Raw genomic sequence first — 18,276 nt, 5'->3', positions numbered from 1 at the left:
CTGTGGAGAATGAAAAGGCTGTACAGCCATCACATAGCAAAGAAGACAGTCCAAGAACCAGGTAGTAAGGAAGAGTCAAGAAGGGGGAGGGTTGAGTGAGTCCGCATTAAGATTGGTTTCCTGGAGTTCTAGCGAAGTGGTGTCATTGGTGACGATGTCATTGGGTACACAGTATGGAGGCCAGGTGGGAATTAACCCATGTTTGGTCTGGGAGTGAGGTGTGGAGTCTGAGGACACCTTGAAAGGTTGGATCAGCTCCCTGGTGGAGAAGAGGCTAGGGAGGAGATGACTGAGCATCATGGTGGGCTGGTGATGGGATCCGTGGATTTCTAAGGCAGTTCACATTGTTATGTGAGGGTTTTTATGAACACTTAATTGTTAACATACCCATTAAGCCACTGAAGAAGCCACTCTGGCTGATTTGTCTACGCTTCTAACTAGAAGGACATTTGTGTGCCAGAGCGAACGTCCTTGGGTCTGCGCTTCACATCCTAATGGAAATTATTCCTGACTGATGTCGAGGATACAGAGGACAGTCATGGATCCTGCGCATGACCTGCTAGTGAGGCAGTGTGGGTGTCCCCTTGCACAGGCTCAGGGTGAGTCATCTCAAAAGGAGAGGAAGTCAGAGTGTCTTGTCTGCTCAGAACACCTGCCACCTTCACTGGACAGATTTGGGTTTAAGGCTGACAAGTGTTCCATAGTCCGTGGCTTCTCTGTCAGGATTCTCACTGGCAATGACAGAAATGAGCTCAAATTTAAGCAGGTAGGGAGTTTATCCGTGCATGTGAGAGAGCTCACAGGTTCTGAAGGGTGGGGCAGACAAGCCTGGAGACTGGGCAGCCAGAAGCAGTGCCCCAAATCCCACTGCAGAGCCAGGATTGGGGAGAGAGAGTGGCCAGGGCCAGAGCGATGGCTGGCACCACTGCCGTCTCTGGAACTGGCATTTGTTCTCCCGACCTACCGCCCCACAGTGGTTTCTGCTTGGCCCGACTTCTTTGCATTGCTAGCTTCTGAGGTGGTCTGATCAGCAAGGCCTCGCTCGTGTGTCAGTAACCGAGCTTCTTGGGAGACAAGGACCGGAGTGTCTGGGTTTTCATCCGTGGTCGTGGATGTGGGCTCCGGCAGGAGCTGAAATGTCAGGTGGCCATAGAGAATGACAGCTGTCCGTTGCAGTGGCATGAAACACACGCATAAATAAATAAGTCCCTCTGCATTGGGAGACTGGCCACTGGACAGTTTCTCTGTAGTTCCTCTATGGCAGACTACTTTAAATTCTTTGAATCTCTTAGGATGCTCTCAGAAAATGCTTGTAGAATGAATTAATAAGTGTTATTGAGTACGTTCTTTCAACAAATACGTTTTGGGCATATACTCTGTGCCAACTATGCTGAACACTCTCCGCGGGATCAAAGAATGCGTTTACGCAATAGCAAAGACAGAAACAGGAGCGGGGAGTGGCTCCCATGCAAGAATCAAACTAAGAGAATTAGGATCCAGAGTGAAGAGACACTGCCTCAGTACGAAGCAGGACGAGTCTGAATCCGCTTCTCGAGTTGAGGCTGGGGATATGGCGGATCTGGGGTAGAAGGGGCTGAAAAACCTGGCAGGGAGAATTGCAGAGATGGCAGGGTGGGAGGGAGGCAGAGGGGACAGTCGCTTGCTGGAAAAGCTGCACTCCAAGCTCTCATTCATCTGACAGGGCATTTCTGGGCAAGTAGTTTATTTATGTTTAAGGGAGCTGCAGTACTTGCTGGTTTTTCTCTGAGTGACTATTGTATGTTCAAATCTTAACAGGCAATTAAATCTGTTACATTTGCAAAGCTCTGGTACAGTGTCTGGCATGGTGTAGGTACTATAGAGCCATTTATTAAATACATAAAAGTAAGGCCATGTTCTGTTTCTGATAATTGCATAAAATGTTAGGGGTTCCCCCTTGGACTCACATTTAGCCAAATGCCAGGTGTGTTCTTTTCACCTTTGACCGTCAGTCTTTTTCCTACAGCATCTGCATTGCATTCATTCAGTGCTGCACGTTCGAGGCACTGTCCGGGTGTGCGTGCACACAGCAGCTCCGCCCGTTCACAGCGGCAAAATATGAATGTGCTCCCTGGGCACAGCGGCCTGACCGCCAGCCCCTCGGGGTTACCTCAGCCTGGCTCAGCGATTCTTCTCTATCTTAGCAGCTAAAGTTTAAAAAAAAAAAATTAATGTAGATTTTTCAGTTTCCTCCAGTGGGAGACCAAGTCCAGTGGGAGACTTGGTCCGATTTACCTCCTGTGGTTACTAGAGATGGAAATCCTAGTTTAGGTGGTTTAAATCATAGGATCCTCACGAGAACCTCAGAAGGAACTGGTAAGGTGTTCTCCATTCTACAGGTGAGAACAACGAGGCAAAGGGAGTTTGTGTCCTGCTGAGAGTCAGAGAGCTGACTCCTGAGAGTCAGAGAGTGGACCCCTGTGTCCACTCAGTTTTCTCCTTTTCATAACGCAGTATAATGCCTCCTCCTCAAAAGCGTTCTCCTAAAAGGCCTCTACCTTCACACACTTCCCTTACAACTCAGGACACAACTTGGTAAAACCCTAGCCAGATACGGAATTCAGTGTCAGTAAACACAGTGCTATATTCTGTGTCTTTTCAAATGGCCACATTATATATGGATGAATATTACCAATTAATTAGTTCCCTATTTTTGTAGACTTCGATATTTTTATAGCTTCAAAAACATTTCGGTCTTGCAGAAAGAAAAATTCCTTTGTTTTGCCAAAGTTTTCTGTGTTTTATTGAATTTGGTCAAGGCATGCAGAGATGAAATACATATGTCTAAAATGGAGCCATTTGAATGTTCGGTATGGAAATAAAATTTTTAAAATATTAGAATATCAGATCTGGGCTATAACTGGTAAATGACATCAGCGAATAGTACTAAAAAAGAAAAAACAAACTTTATTTGTGTGCAAAACCTCTGATAAGCCAAAAAAAAGTCCTTGGAATGGTGCCCAAGTTAGAGGTTTTTATGTACATTTAATGGCTGAAAATCCCTGGGGACAGCCAAGGGCTTTCCAGAATGCTGAGAGAATAACCCACGTGCACTCCACGGCAGACTGTCTGGGGAACCCAACTTCCACAGGTCACCACAGCCGGAGCGGCTCCTTTGCTTCTGTGCCATTTTAAGCAAATGTCTCTGCATCAGGTTCAAACTGGTTTGTTCATATTTTCTTTAAATAAAAAAAATAAAAATAAAAATAAAAACCAGCACCTTTCTTTCTGGCCTTGGTAAAACTAAAGGCCTAACATATTTTCTGATTTCTTTTGACAGAGAAAAAGACGAGCATATGAATCTAACCTCATCCATGATGGCCTGCAGCTAGAAGCAACCAGATCGGTAAGTGGCAGTCCCTTTCCAACCCGTGGCTGACCCTGGCTCTTGGGAACCTGCATGTCACTTGGAATGCTGGGATGGCGTTTGAAACAACCCCAGCCACGCCTTACTTGTAGGCTGGGAGGGAAGTCAGTCATAATCTGCAGTATAAAATGTGTGGTTCTGATCGAAGCCAGCAATATGTGAGTGGAACAATGAATACAGGTATAAGTGATTGTTTTCTTGTTTTAAGAATCTTTTTAAAGATTTTTTTATTATACAAGTAATAGTATTTTTTTAAAGTATAGGAATAGTGAAAAAAATCATTTGTATCGTAATTATTCATAAATAACCTTATAGTTCTTCTAAACTTTTTGCTCAAATATATACATTTTTCTCTTCCAAAAAGAAAAATTATTATATCACAGGGATTTAATTCACTTTATTCTCTTTAATATATAGTAAATGCATTTCTATATCAATAAACATCCTTTATGATGACCACATAACATGATATTGAACAGATATATAATAAATTAAACAGTCCTAGGTTTAAGAAGTTTAAAAATTGTTATTACAATAACATTGCAATGAATATTCTGGTGTTTTTATTTTTATTCACTAACTTGGATGGAGAGATGGGCAAATTAACAAGTTAATTTTTCTTCATTTAAAATATTAGAAATTTTATGAAAGAAGTATGATAAGAATTTTAATTACTTTCTCAGTAATTCAAACCAAGAAATTACCTTTAAGGCAAAAAGTTTACAGTGGTTTGCAAATCCACTTTGTAGTGTATCTTCACTTACACTAATGTCTGTGTGTGTATGTTCATGTACACATGTGTTCTATCTATCAGCAACATAAGAAAAATCTATGCGTTTGGTTTTCTAGATTGTGTTTTTATTCTTCCAATATAGGTTTTGGACGACAAGCTGGTATTTGTAAAGATCCATGCCCCGTGGGAGGTGTTATGTACATATGCGGAGCTAATGCACATCAAATTGCCTCTGAAGCCCAACGATCTGAAAACCCGCTCTTCAGCCTTCGACAATTTCAACTGGCTTGGCAAAGTCCTCCAAGTGGATGAAAGTATCATCAAGCCAGAGCAAGAATTTTTCACTGCCCCCTTTGAGAGGAGCCGGATGAATGATTTTTATATTCGTGACAAAGATACCTTCTTTAACCCAGCCACCAGAAGCCGCATTGTACGTCTAAGCCAGATTTACTTGCTGTCTTGGGGTGATTTGCATCCTGCTGTTGAATAATTAGTGGTCTGGTTGGTTGGCTTAGTTTTGTGTTTAGAAACTGCTACACACGAAAGAGAAGAGAACTCTGCCTACAGATTCCCATTGTGACAGTAAACAATGATTGGTTAGTTACACAATATAAACCACACACTCTGCTTTGAATCTTTTTAGGTTTACTTCATCCTCTCTCGAATCAAGTATCAAGTAAGCGACAACGTTAAAAAGTTTGGAATTAACAAACTTGTGAGCTCTGGGATCTACAAGGCAGCTTTCCCTCTCCATGATGTAAGTCAAATAGCAAAAATGAAATAAAATACCTAATGCATACTTCAGTGTTAGTAGGAAAGGGCTAATCTTCTTGACCTTACTTAAGTTTCTTTCTCAGGAAAATGAAGAAAATATATGGAAAGATTTCAAGCATATCCAGGACAGGAACCGGGTTGCATTGTTCACTGCTAAGTCCTAGGTATAGAGAGGGCCCTCAGGTTAAATGAGTGAGTGGATGATGAGTGAACGAAGGAAGGAACGAACAAACAAGCAGTAGCTCTCCCATAGTTACTGTGGTAAGCATTATAGGTTATAGTTAAGAGCTTGGGCTCTGGGGCCAAAATGCCTGCTCCACCATTCTCTAGCTGGATGACCTTGTGCAAGTCATTTAGTCTCTCCTTTCCTCAATTTCTTCATCAATAAAATGGGAATAAAAATAGTATCTACCCCAGAGTTGTTGGTGAGGATTAGTCCATGTCAAATGTTAGAACAGTTCCTGGCATGTAGTAAGTACTATATGTGTATTAGCTATTTTCATAATTACTGGCAGATGTTATCAACCAGAAAAGTATTAGTTCTTTGTAAGCAAAAACACATGTTAGAACTTTTCATTTATCATTTTCTGTAACATGGGTTTTTTTTCTCCTCTGAAATCCCATTCCACGCTGTGCCCTGGAATACCACGGGCTTTTAGAAAGGCCTCTGTCAGGGTTCTTGTCTTAACGGCATACGGCACAGTGTTGACATTTTTTAAGGACTACGTTCTGAGATGATAGCAGCTCCTCAAATCCAATAGCACTTCTCTAGCTGATAGCATCTCACACGAAATGAAATTTTTTAAATGTGACTGCTCAGACGCTTAGCGATTTCATAAATGCAAGGATATTATATCTAAGCTCCTCAAATAACTTATGCTACTGAAATAAATGAAATACTATATCATATGGTACTATTACTTTGTTGCATTCACCATCAAGTTATCTGAATCTCTATGACCAAAGAAAGCAAACACTGAGATTGATCATTGCTGCTGTGCAGTACATGTATTTGTGGATGAGGACAGCATTGAAATGCACCTTATAAGGTAATGAGACTAGGACCCATGCATACATGGAGAACAGAGAGAAGGGCAGAGAAGCAGATGCTGAGCTTCCTGGCTAAGGGACCCAACACAGCAGTCCAACCATGCGTTTTATATTTGTGCCCCAGCAAGATTAGCAATTGTAGCATGACATCAACTTGGGGGACACTTGCAGAGAGCTCTCATGAATATAACCTCGGATGCCAATGGTCTCTAGTATTCATTTAGCAACTGACCATGCCCAGGTGTTTTTCCTTTGAAGCTTCTTGACATTGCAAAGGGGCCTTATCCAGGCTCTGGAATGATCTCAGATGGTATTTGGAGGGGAGGTGGGTGGAGGTCAGGGTGATAAAATAGTTACAGGAGGAAGGAAAGCCAGTCAGGTGGAAAGAAGAGTGACTGAATTTGAGCAGAGGCAGGAAGTTCTGTTTCTTGAATAAGCTAAGTGTACATAAGCTTCTTTATACACTTAGCTTCTTTGTTATTTGCATTCTACATGTCACTGAATAACTGTTGAATTGGGAAAAAAGAAGCTTACTTGGTTTTAGTAAAGATCCTGCCACTAACCAGCCAAGGGCCTGGGTGTCTGAGGAGTGGCTGGGCTCCCAGGTATCCCCCCAGTGTGGCAGCTTTGGCACTTGAGTGCCCCAGTTTTCAGTTGTTTATGACTCACCCACTTGTAGGACTTTAGTATCCCCGAAGTTCCCACCAAGTGCCTGATGTGTCCCCCAGGATGGTAATAACCAAGCATTTCTTGCCACCCACATTGGCAAATGGCCCTCAGGGGTTAGTAATACCCATGGTTGAGAATCACTCAAAATTACATGGTATTTTCATCCACTTTAGCAAATAAGGGCCCCTTATTCACAAATGACAGGAGTATTGGCACCACATTTAATAAACACATCCGTGAACACATGGTGATTGCGATGCTCACTTGTTTGGTTTTGCTTCCCAGTGCAACTTCAGCTATCCGTCCGAGGACTTCACCTGCCCCAATGAACGGTACCTTCTCTACAGGGAATGGGCTCATCCTCGAAGCATATACAAAAAACAGCCCTTGGATCTCATCAGGTAAGGCAGTGATTTTCAACCAGTGTGCTGCAACACTTTTTAACATGCATTGCCTGACTATTTAGCAGGTGGCACTGACCTCTTTTATGTTAGATTGTCAAATTAAAAAATAATAATAGCCAACAGAACAATAGCCATCCATTGTGAATGCCCTGTCTTGAACTGTAAATATATAGGTCATATAATAGATTTGCTTATTGGTCACGTTGCATAATAAGGTTGTGTCTGGTTAGCTAATTCTTGGAACCAGAAATCCTTCTATACAAGTACAGCCTCTGATTTTTTTTTTTTACAAGGTAGATAATCACTATTATCAGAGAAATGTGTGAATTCTCTCTCTGTTGCTAGTGGGAGTGGTGTTCTTGGGGTACCGCTGGAATAAGCATTTCTGGAGCCCCCACGGGAGGGTGAGATGTGGTATTACATCCTTGGGTTTTAAAGTCCTATTTCCCTTAATCAAGTCCTGGAAAATGTGCAGCTGGGGATTCAGTAGAGCTAAAAGCAAAGCCAGTGTCCAGAGTTTCCGTTCCAGCAGCGAGCTGGGTCTGATTTAGCATCAGGCTAATTGCAGTCCATTAGTCCGTTGTGTGTGGGGTCCATATGGCCCATGGCAAATGCAGGGGCGTGAGAGTCTCACAAGCCAGGAGTTAAGAGCCCAAGAGAGCAAACTTCTTTGTTTAGAACCTTTTCTTTGCCAAAGGCCATTTGGATATTTATAACTTCATTCTCAGGCCATACAGAATTATCAGCTTAAAAATTAGCCTGCTATATTTGGTCAGACATTTAATTAACTCACCCTTAATGCCTTGGCAGGGCCGGACCAAATGACTTTGAGGGCCCTGTATGGCGGCAGGTCGGACGTTCCCCACCCTGGTTACGGAGATTAACTATCTTAAATCTTCACAGGCTTGCAGTGGCCAAGCATGCTCTGGCCAATGACCTGTTCCCAGGTGTAACTGACAGATAAGGACCTTACCTGTGTCACCCAGACTTTACTGGACATGCATCTAAACTGCAGCTTCCTGCCAAAGCTGCACAAGTGGCACGCCTTTGCTCCTTTCCTGTTATTCATAGCCAGGTTAAATTACAACGGTATCAGTTACTATTATTATTTTCTTTTTGATCACTGAGCTAACATGCTGTGGACTCTGGGTTGCCCTTATGGCATCAAAGTGTGACAATACTCAGAGTACCGCCACCCGGGCAAGCTCACCTGGAACGCTGAGCTTTGTAGCGCAGAGCCTTCATTAAGGCTTCATTCCATAGGCATGCTTGGTTGAGTCATCACCTCATGACTCAAGCTCCAGCCCCTTTCTCTCCCCAGAGGTTGGACCAATCACGTGGCTCAAAGCTCCAACCCTCTAATCACATAGTTGGTGTTTCTGGGATGGCCCGCCCTCTTCCTGAGTCAGATCATTAGCACACACTCTTTAGGGGTTCACCATGAATAGTAAAGACATTCCTTTTTCCAGAAGCTTATATCGCTTGGAAAGCCTTCTGGAAAGAGATAGATAAAACCAAACAAACAAATAAAAATAAGCAAACAAAAAATAAAATGTGTGGTTGAAATGAAGAAAACAATGATGAGATAGGGAGTGGGGTAGGGAGAAGTGGGCAAGAAAGTTATCTCTAAGTAAGTGGCATGTGAGCTGATACCAGATGGTAGAAAGGAGCTAGGACTTGAAGAATTAGAAGTCTTTCCAGGAATAGGGGCAACTTGTACAGTGGCCCTGAGGCACAAACACATTTGTCCAGTTTGAGGACATAATCAAAGACCAGTGTTAACGAGAAAGAGAATGATCAGACACCGGTTCAACAGGGCAGCAGGGGCACGGAAAGGAGTTTAGACCAAGTGCTGTTGTGATATTTTAAGCATTCAAGTCATTTTATCTTGTTCACATTTTGCAAAAAGAGTGAGGGGACTACAAGAGGCACAGGAAGCAGGGAGACCAGAGAGCAGGCTGATGGAGTGGACCAGGTGAGAGATCGTGGGAACAAATTTGGAACGTATTTTAGGAGCAGAGTTAACAGGGCTTGGTTATAGTTGGATATTGAGGGTGAGGAGTCACAGTGTCCCCAAGGTGGCCTGGAGCTAACTACCTGTTCTTTTCTACACTATCTCAAAGCTCCATGCATTTGCCCACCTATTGGGGGGGAATCTCTTAGCCTTACATGTAAGAGTTTTAAATCGGGCATTTTCTAGGATGGATGGTTGATAGGAATATATTATAAAAAACCCGACAGTCAAGAGCCCAAAACATCTCAAAGCCATCCCCAGGCTTTCTCTCCCAGGCCCTGTCCTGAGCCTGCTGTTTGCCTGCCACGCGTGTGTGTGTGTGCCAGACAGCAAAGCCCCAGTCACTTGAAAATGGATAATCTGTCCTCCTGATTGCACGTTGGTCTCACCCCTTCCTTTTCCCCATGGGTGTGACCTACACCTGCCCTATAACTAGCCAGCTGCTCTCACAGTTGCCCTGTGAGCCCCGGTCCAGCCCATGGAGGTTCCCAGATATCCAGGTTCTCAGAGCTAAGTCCCCACTAGGTAAACTCAGGGAGCTCGTGCCAGCTCCATGCTGAGCCAGAAATATCCTAGAAGCCTTAGAGCTAAGTAAATCTTCAGCTTCTACCCACCAATACTGAGACAAGTGAATCAGTCTAGAGAAGTATCAACAGCAGCAACCATCACTTACATAGTCATTTCGTTATTTTCTCCTTATCCCTAAGCCTTTCTTTCCTGCCTGATTGTATTTGGCTCCCTTTCAGGAACCATCTCCCATTGCCCAGTCTCTCTTCCCATCTTGCCTACCTGGCTTCTTCCATTTTACCCCAGAACACACCACTGATCAGTTTTAAAATCTTAGAAAAAACTGAAGTGCTAGGTGGAAGGAATACAGGGTGGTGGCTTCCTCAGTCGTATCCATCCTGTCCTCTCCCACTCTCACAATGTGTTTTGTAAATATTTTGATCAGAGGCACATTCCACTACTAACTATTTATACAATGCATAAATGTAATGTATTAATTGTGGTTTAGATTACATTTGCTCCAAGGAAGTTCCCTGGGTAAGTGAAAGCAGGTAACTGTGAGTGGGTTGTTCATGTCCATTTGTTTCATGCAGATTAAGCATCATCTTCCGGAGAATGTGTCAGATGTGCTGCTCTTTACAAAGAATGATGGTGCTCTCTCTCCCTACTCCACACTCAGCATTTTTCCTTCCTTTGCTCTGTTCTAATTTACTTTGCTTTCACAGGTTAACCAGGGATCAAGTACTTCTATGAAATGTAAAGTTCTTTTGGGTTTACAGTGGAATTTGGGGTCTGCTATGAGCCTGAGTATGTTTTAAGTGTGAATTGAGTCTGATGTTTAAGCTCAAAGGCTTCTCTTTTTAAAATCGGAAATTAATATTCAGGTAAAGCTGCAGAGTGATTTATTTGTATCTTCTAAAAATATTTTCTGTCTTTGTTCAGGAAATATTATGGAGAGAAGATCGGAATCTATTTTGCTTGGCTGGGCTATTACACGCAGATGCTCCTCCTGGCAGCAATAGTGGGTGTGGCTTGCTTTCTCTACGGATATCTGAATCGAAATAACTGCACTTGGAGGTAACCCTATTTATTCTTTGTTAGCGCGCTGAAGGTTGATGAGACATAAAATTATTTTCAGGGTCTTAGACATTTTTCGTAAAAGAGGACTCATCGCAAAAACAGTTACTGCTTTGGATGATACATCTTTTTTGTTCGAATCTAATAAGTGGAGTGGAAAATTTTTTCTTAGATCAGGCAGCCCAGTCTCTGGCAGGAATATTATCCCCAGGAAACACTTCAATATTTTCAGACAATGCTTTGTTTGCAAAGGAAAAGAGGGATGTAGGGAGGATCGTCCTTGAACTTCTGGCCTCCAGAGGAATGCTTTGCTTAGCCCTACAGATGTGGCCAAGCACAGCTCTGATCTCTTTAAAGTCTCAGTTGGCGAAACTGGAAAAATTGGTGTTTTTTAGAAATGATTTCTTATACATGCCGGCAATCTTAAGTAAACAGTACTTTTTTTTTTTTTTACTTTTTAAAAACTAGCCCTTACAAAAGTAGGGGAAAGAATAAGAGATAAAGAGTGAGTTTGTGCTGGATGTTGGAATGCAGGTACCAGCTGCACTGTCTGAAAAGAAATAGGCGAGAGCCTGAACACTGCACTGTGCCATCGCTGTTCTGAATTGTGGTGTTCTGCCTCTGCTTTTGGTGGTCTCAGCCTTCAGCAGACATGCAACACGAAACCAAGTATTTTCCTTTGACCTTCTGGCCTCTATCCAGATGTGACAGCCAGATCGAAATATCCGGACACCAGCTATGAGCAGACCAAATTTTTCTAGCTTGGGGCATACCAGGCTGGCTTCCCAGGCAGGCAGCTTACAGGGCAGCCCTGACGTGTAGGCATCATGCTCCGTCCTGTATAACAGGGTTCTGAGCGTTCTGTACCCTTGGGGCTTCTTAGCCAGAAAGCTGCAGGTGGTCTTGGAAGTCCTCACTTCTCTCCACTGATAAAGAGTTTAGGGCCAAGGGCTGAATGTTGGTACTTTTTACCTACATTTGTCTTGAGCCTCTCCATTGTTTTGTATATACTTCCAGCCAGGAAAAAAAGGCATCTCAAAAATTATACTTTCAAAGTGATAAGTTACATTTTTATAAAATTCTTGAAAGGTAGTTGTATTCTTACAAAGATTTAGCTGTTTTTCCTTAAATAAACACCCACTAGGTTGCTGTAAGTTTTTGTTTAATTTCCAGAGCTCTGCAGAGGTTAATTTTGACTAATTTTGCCATTGTTCTCTTACATAGAAGAATAGACTTTCCAAGATTTATTTTATTTTATTATTTTGTTAATCCTCACCCGAGGATATTTTTCCATTGATTTTTAGGGAAAGTGGAAGAGAGAGGGAAAGACAGAGAAACATGAATGTGAGAGAAACAAATCGATTGGTTGCCTCCTGCATGAACCCTGGCCAGGGCCCGAACCGGGGAGGAGCCTGCAACCAAGTACCTGTCCTTGACCAGAATTGAACCCAGGACCCTTTGGTCCACAGGCCGATGCTCTATCTACTGTGCCAAACTGGCTAGGGCAACTTTCCAAGATCTTTACTCAGATACTCTAAATGATTCTCATATCCAATTGTTTGTAACTGACTTATTTGTAAGACCAACAAGCTACCCAACTCCAGTCCTATTCACATAAAAGTCCCTCTGAATGGTTTCTGTAGGGAGCAATCTGCATCCTGTTGTTAGTTTGTTGTTTTCTTATTAATTTGTAGGAGTTCTTTACTCTGGTGAATCATCCTCTGTCATTTTTTAAAAAATATTTTTTATTGATTTCAGAGAGGAGAGGGAGAGAGAGAGAAAGAGAGAGAATCAGTGATGAGAGATAGAATCATTGATTGTCTGCCTCCTGCATGCCCCACACTGGGGATGGAGACCACAGAGTATGTGCCCTGACTGGGAATCCAACGGTGACCTCTAATTCACAGGTCGACACTCACCCACTGAGCCACACCAGCCGGGCAATCCTGTGTCATTTTTATGTGTTACAAAACTTCTACCAGTTTGTAGCTAATTCTTTTTTTCTCTTTCTTCCCTTTATGGTGTATTTTGGTGAAGTTCTTGCTTTTGAAAGATTTTGAATTTATCAATATTTTTCTTTATGATTTATGCCTTTTGGTTTCTTATTTATGGAATCTGTCCTTACCCCCAAGGTTATCTAAATATTTTCTTTTTCCTTTTTTTATAGTAAGTTGGTGCTGTTGCATTCTCATTTTCCACCTGGAATTGATTTGTATGAGATAAGATTTGGGAGTTGAATTTCATGGTTTCCCATATGGATATTTCATTGCAGCAGCCCCATTTGTGAAATGTCAGTTCTCACCTTACTGATTTGATGGGCTCGCCCTCTCCTAGTCAGTTTTTGTATCTGCAGATGTCTCTTGTCTCCTGAACTCTTTCTTTTGTTCTCTAGGTCAGTTTTTCTTAACCTATGCCAATGGCATCTTGTTGTTTTTTAGTGTGTCTTAAATCTTCTGAGCCCTTTGGTCTTGTAATTGAATTTATAGCTCAAATGGGGGAGAAATGACATCTTTAAATATTGATTCTTCCAAATTATGAACATCATCATGTATCCACTTATATATAGGATTCACTATATGTATTTCACTCTTTCAGGACAATTTTATAATTTTCTTCATATAAATCTTATACATCTTGAGTTAGATTTATCCTTTGGCTCTTTATATTTTTTAAGCTATTGAAAGATGCTATTTTAAAAAACTAATTTCTAATTGTTACAGGTCTGTAGGGACACAATTCTTTTTGCGACCCTGGGTATATATTGTGTATTAATATTGTGACCCACAAATTTATTAAACGCACTTATTCTCATAATTTGTCTGGGGTTCTGTTAAGTTATTTATATTGACAATCATGTAATCTATTAGCAATAGCAGTTTTTTTCCCTTCCTTACCAATTCTCCTATTATTCTTTTTTTACTTACCATGCTGTCATGACCTCCACTGGGAAGAAGTGGGTGATGGAAGGACCCATCGCCTTGTTTCAGATCTAAAGAAAATACTTTCAGCATTTTATCATTAAACATAATGTGTGTACAGGCTTTAGGTAGCAAGCCTTTATCAATTAGGTTAATGAAGTTCATTTCCATTCCTAGTTTTATAAGAATTTAGTTTTGTCTTATTTTCTTATATGAATAGATGTTGGATTTTATCATCCTACTAGAAAGGCAGTCCTATTAATTAAATTTTTTAAATTAAATTAAAATTTTTCTCTTTTCTCTAGCAAAGAAGTTTGTGATCCTGATATTGGCGGCACCATCATAATGTGTCCTCAGTGTGATAGGCTTTGTCCATTCTGGAAGCTCAATATTACTTGCGAGTCCTCACAGGTAATTTTTGTTATTCCAAACATTTCCAAGTAATGAATGAAAGATAATTTTTTCCTCTAATAATTTTAGTAAAACATGGAAATTACATTTTTTTCCTCGGAGGAATTCAGAAAGGTAATTTTGAACTAACCCTTCATTTTGAAAGGTAGATACAAAACGTGTGTTTATTCCTCTTTTGCAAATAAGTTTATTCTTCTTTTAGAAATAATAAGTTGAGATTAAAAGTCTTATTTAAAATCTCCTGGAGGATCAAGGAGGAACTGTGGGGTTGAAACGATTTGAGTATTTCAGGTAATCAAAGCAGAAATCTCAGACTCGGCTTATTTCATGAATGCTTTCCATTACAGTTACTATTATAAGTATTTTCCTTAATTCAAGTGAATGAACACTGTGTTTGGATTTTTAAAGACTTTGGTCATATTTCAACTATCTGAAAATATGCATAGAAGAAGATTTTGTATATAAATGACAACAGATACTTTGTCTCAAAGCATTCCCACAAAGCACATCTGGTTCCCTGGCTAACAGCAGATGATCTTGAGCTGTAAGACTCCTCAACTCCGGGAGGTTTAGGGCAACAGTGAGCCTGGAGGAAGCTTATTCAATGGCATGGCCCCCTTAGGCAGAGAGCAGGTCAGCTTGCTCTGGAGAGTTTTCCTGACAACTTGGACATATTACCGCTGAAGCGATGCCACTTTATATTTTATAAAGTTTTGCAAAGTCTTGTACTTATCACTGATGGCACACCCAGCAACCCTATGAGATAGGCAGGGCAGGCATTATCTCCACTTTACAGAGTAAAACACAGAGGAGCTGAGAGATTAGATAGATTGCTGGAGGTCACCCACCTGTGAACTGACAAAGCCGGAAACTGACAGTGAATCTGCATTTCTTGCCGTCAGTGTGTTCCTCCCCAGCTGACAGTAGTACCAGGCACTTCACTCTCAAATTGAGCTCTGTGTTTGAAAAATCGTTCCACCACGTAATTAAGATGATTGCAGGGTATCGTCAACGCATGGATTTTTATGCTTAATTTATGAATTAGAATAGATTTCATTGCCCACCCTGCAAATCAACACACATTCTAGCCCACAATATCTGCCATAGATGACACAAAGTAAAAGATTTGAAGCTGGTGAAAGTGAAGCTGCCTCCCAGTGAAGTTAATTCATAAAGGTCAGGAGTTAGTGTGTGACCCCAGGCACCAGATTTAAGACAGATGCCAACAGGAATGCTAGAGGCACATTGCAACTGCAAATTCCATTTTCTTGAAGAAATTCTCTTTCACACACTCCGCCCCCGTTTCTTTTCTCATTTCTTCTGACCCATTTTAAACACATGACTTTCAAATATGTCCCTGTGCACATATTTTTTTCCTTGTTTTGGAAAAAAACGAGTCATTCTACTCCAGTTTCCTGAATGGTCCCTTGAGCCTTGTCATAGTGATTTACAAAGGGAAGGAAATATATAAAAAATGGAATGAAAAATAAGTTTTCAAAAAGTTTTTTTATGCTTTTCCTTTTGTTGGTTAATTCAATTATTTCTTTTTAAATAATTTTTTATTGAATTATTTTAGAGAGAGAGGAGGAGGAGGGGGAGAAACAGAAACAACTCTTTGTTGCTCTACTTATTTATGCATTCATTGGTTGCTTTTTGTATGTGTCCTGACCGGGAATTGAACCCACAACCTTGGCGTATCAGGACAATGCTCTAATCAATTGAGCTACCAAGCCAGGGCCTCTATTCAATTATTTCTTTATACATTTCTTTATATATTGATTTCTACTTTTCTTTTGGAAAGAGATGGAGTATTCACTAACTGACATGTATGCTAAAAGGGTTAACAGACTACAAATATAAATATGCATATAGAATCAGGATCAGGGAAATGAAACAGTTATAAAAATAATCAGGATTAATATTGTTTTTGTGATTGAGCATTGAGTAAAGTCCTTCGCTTTTGGCTGGCAGGATAAAAGAGAGACATGGTAAATTATAATATTTCGTTCTAAGAAATACATTAAGCTATAAAATTTTGATTTTATTCTTTTGCAGGAAGAAAGCATATCAGATGGTCATTTTTCTAGATTCTGATGGGTTCCTCTCTTAAAATCGGCATGCCTATATGCGTAGCTCTCTTCTTTCCTGCTCCATGTGACTAAAGCAGTGTGCTGACGGTGCTGCCCTTCACATAGTTGGCTTTCCCCCTCTGTGCCATCCTGCCAAACAAGCTAAGCCAGGCTTCTAACCAGGAAAGCCCCTTGCTTACCTTCTCTCCTGCTTCCTGCTCCCATGTCACTATGGGCCACCTAGAGCAGAGAGGCCAGCCATCTCATTTTCTCTCTTGGGACCTTGACTTTTACCCATGTGGCAAAAATGGTAACTTGATCCAAGCCACCTAACTACCTGGCATAGGCATGCAAGGTGCATCCCTTGTCTTGAACCAGGCAACTGGTGCGATCTTGGCATCGGCAATAAACCTGCTTTTTCTTGCTGCTGCTCTTTCTTTTCTCTCGCACTGATAGATGTGCTTCCATTGGGTTTTTCAGCATAGTAGGACAAAGAGTTCAAAGGATTTTCTTCTTTATAGTGTGGATGGAGCAGAGATGGCAGGGTAAGCAGGGAGGTATCAGATAGAAAGAGGCTTGCACTGATTCCTAAAAAAGAAGACTTAGCATTGGGCAGAATTGTCAATAATGGTGTGATAACTCACAGAATGGTTTTTCATGAGACTTACAATTTTCAGTAAGAGATAAGGGATAACATTCAGAGACAACTTGGAGAAGATGGCTCTGTAAGAGTCAGAGCTAAAATATTTGAAATGTGTGGTGCATGGAACCCCAGGACTAGAGGAGCAGGTGGAGAGCTTTGTTCCCAGGGCCTTCTCTCATGTGTTCACTGTCTCCCTTGTGTGGGCGTGTTTGAGAGGAATAATAGATGGCAGCAACTTGGGATTGAGCTTTCTGATCAGGGTCTGTACGGATGATTGAAGGGCATCTGCTTTGGGAAATGGATGTCCGAGTAGAGGATTAGGTGGATAATCTTTTATGAAAATAACATAACTAATGTTTTAACATTGATGAAAGTTGACCTACTTTACATCAATAGAAAGGGCAACCCAACAAGTTACCTAAAGCAAAGATGAGTTTTCCTCAGAAGCAGCTTGGAATGTTCTTCAGCGTTTGAAAATCTTGCTTTTTTAATTTGTTTTGTTTTCTTTTTAACCTAGAACTTCTTTTTCTACCCTGTTGTCTTTACTTTTATTTTTATCTATCCTGAAGTTGATATTATATATGTTTGCCACTATTTCCATTAACCTTACAGATATTTTTGGGAGCTGTAAGAAAAAGCTCACTCGTGAAAAATGAGTAACTAACGGAACGATTTTCCAGGAATTTATAGAGGGAGATAGGCTATTTATATAGTAGCAAAAAGATGAAGCGTAGCAGAACTTGTGAATAGAGCCTTCTGTGTGCAGGTGTGTCCTTTATTCATTCATGGTCATTGTACCCTTTGTAATGTCAGCAAAAGCCCCTGTGCATCCTATTCTACTGGAAGCCTCTGTCAGTAGTAGTAGAAAGGCCGTCCGTCACTGGGTGTGAGGAAACAGCTCTTCAGCGGGGGGGGGGGAGAGCCATCTCAGAATAGCCCAGCTTTGTACTTCTCTTATCAAGAAAAGCAGGAATTCAGGAACCTATCCTCTGACTAGGGCGGGATGATGATAAAATGCAAATCCTAATCTAAAAGTTGCATGGAGTTCATTGTATTCTTAGGACCATACTACTTCCTCAAATTCTTTTTATGACAGCTCATAGATGAGGCCATTATTCAGAAGTCTGAGAGGCTTTAAATAGAGTGGAGTCTTCGCAGCTATCCTATTTCTTGATCATGAGATGGAAAGATTCCTTTGCAAAATACACTTGTAAACCCAGCAAGGGCTGTTTGCTTCCAGAAAGAATGAGAAACCCCATCTCTAAGGATTTAGTACAGATCGTGATTGTTAAACAAGGTGTCAGCTTTAAAACAAAATTCAGACTGTATACGCACACACAGCATTGGATATTTGATGAATTCTAATAAGTGGAGAACAGGATTAATGTATATGTCATTATTGTATTTTCCAGAAATTGTGCATCTTTGACAGTTTTGGAACCCTAGTCTTTGCAGTATTTATGGGGGTCTGGGGTAAGTTTTCTTTTTTGTTTTTTCAGTTTACTTTGCCTCTTAAAAAAAACAAAAAAAAAACTAAGATCACACAAATGCCCAACTTAATAGCATTATGCAGTTTTGTACAGGCTATCAAAGTAACCCAC

General features: G+C 41.1%; 1 protein-coding gene across 1 annotated transcript in view; it reads left to right on the top strand.

The window, feature by feature from the left end:
• Positions 1-18,276, top strand: part of ANO6 (anoctamin 6) — a 144,227-nt gene that overhangs the window by 88,074 nt on the left and 37,877 nt on the right. The window contains exons 5-11 of the mRNA XM_006755573.2: positions 3,320-3,385; positions 4,282-4,569; positions 4,783-4,896; positions 6,918-7,033; positions 10,500-10,634; positions 13,858-13,963; positions 18,088-18,148. Of these exons, the coding sequence (XP_006755636.1) occupies positions 3,320-3,385; positions 4,282-4,569; positions 4,783-4,896; positions 6,918-7,033; positions 10,500-10,634; positions 13,858-13,963; positions 18,088-18,148 (886 nt within the window). The remainder of the gene's footprint in view (positions 1-3,319; positions 3,386-4,281; positions 4,570-4,782; positions 4,897-6,917; positions 7,034-10,499; positions 10,635-13,857; positions 13,964-18,087; positions 18,149-18,276) is intronic.

This window comes from Myotis davidii, unplaced genomic scaffold (genome assembly GCF_000327345.1).
Source record: "Myotis davidii unplaced genomic scaffold, ASM32734v1 scaffold290, whole genome shotgun sequence".
NCBI classification, from domain to species: domain Eukaryota; kingdom Metazoa; phylum Chordata; class Mammalia; order Chiroptera; family Vespertilionidae; genus Myotis; species Myotis davidii.
This window is presented reverse-complemented; position numbering and strand designations above follow the sequence as displayed.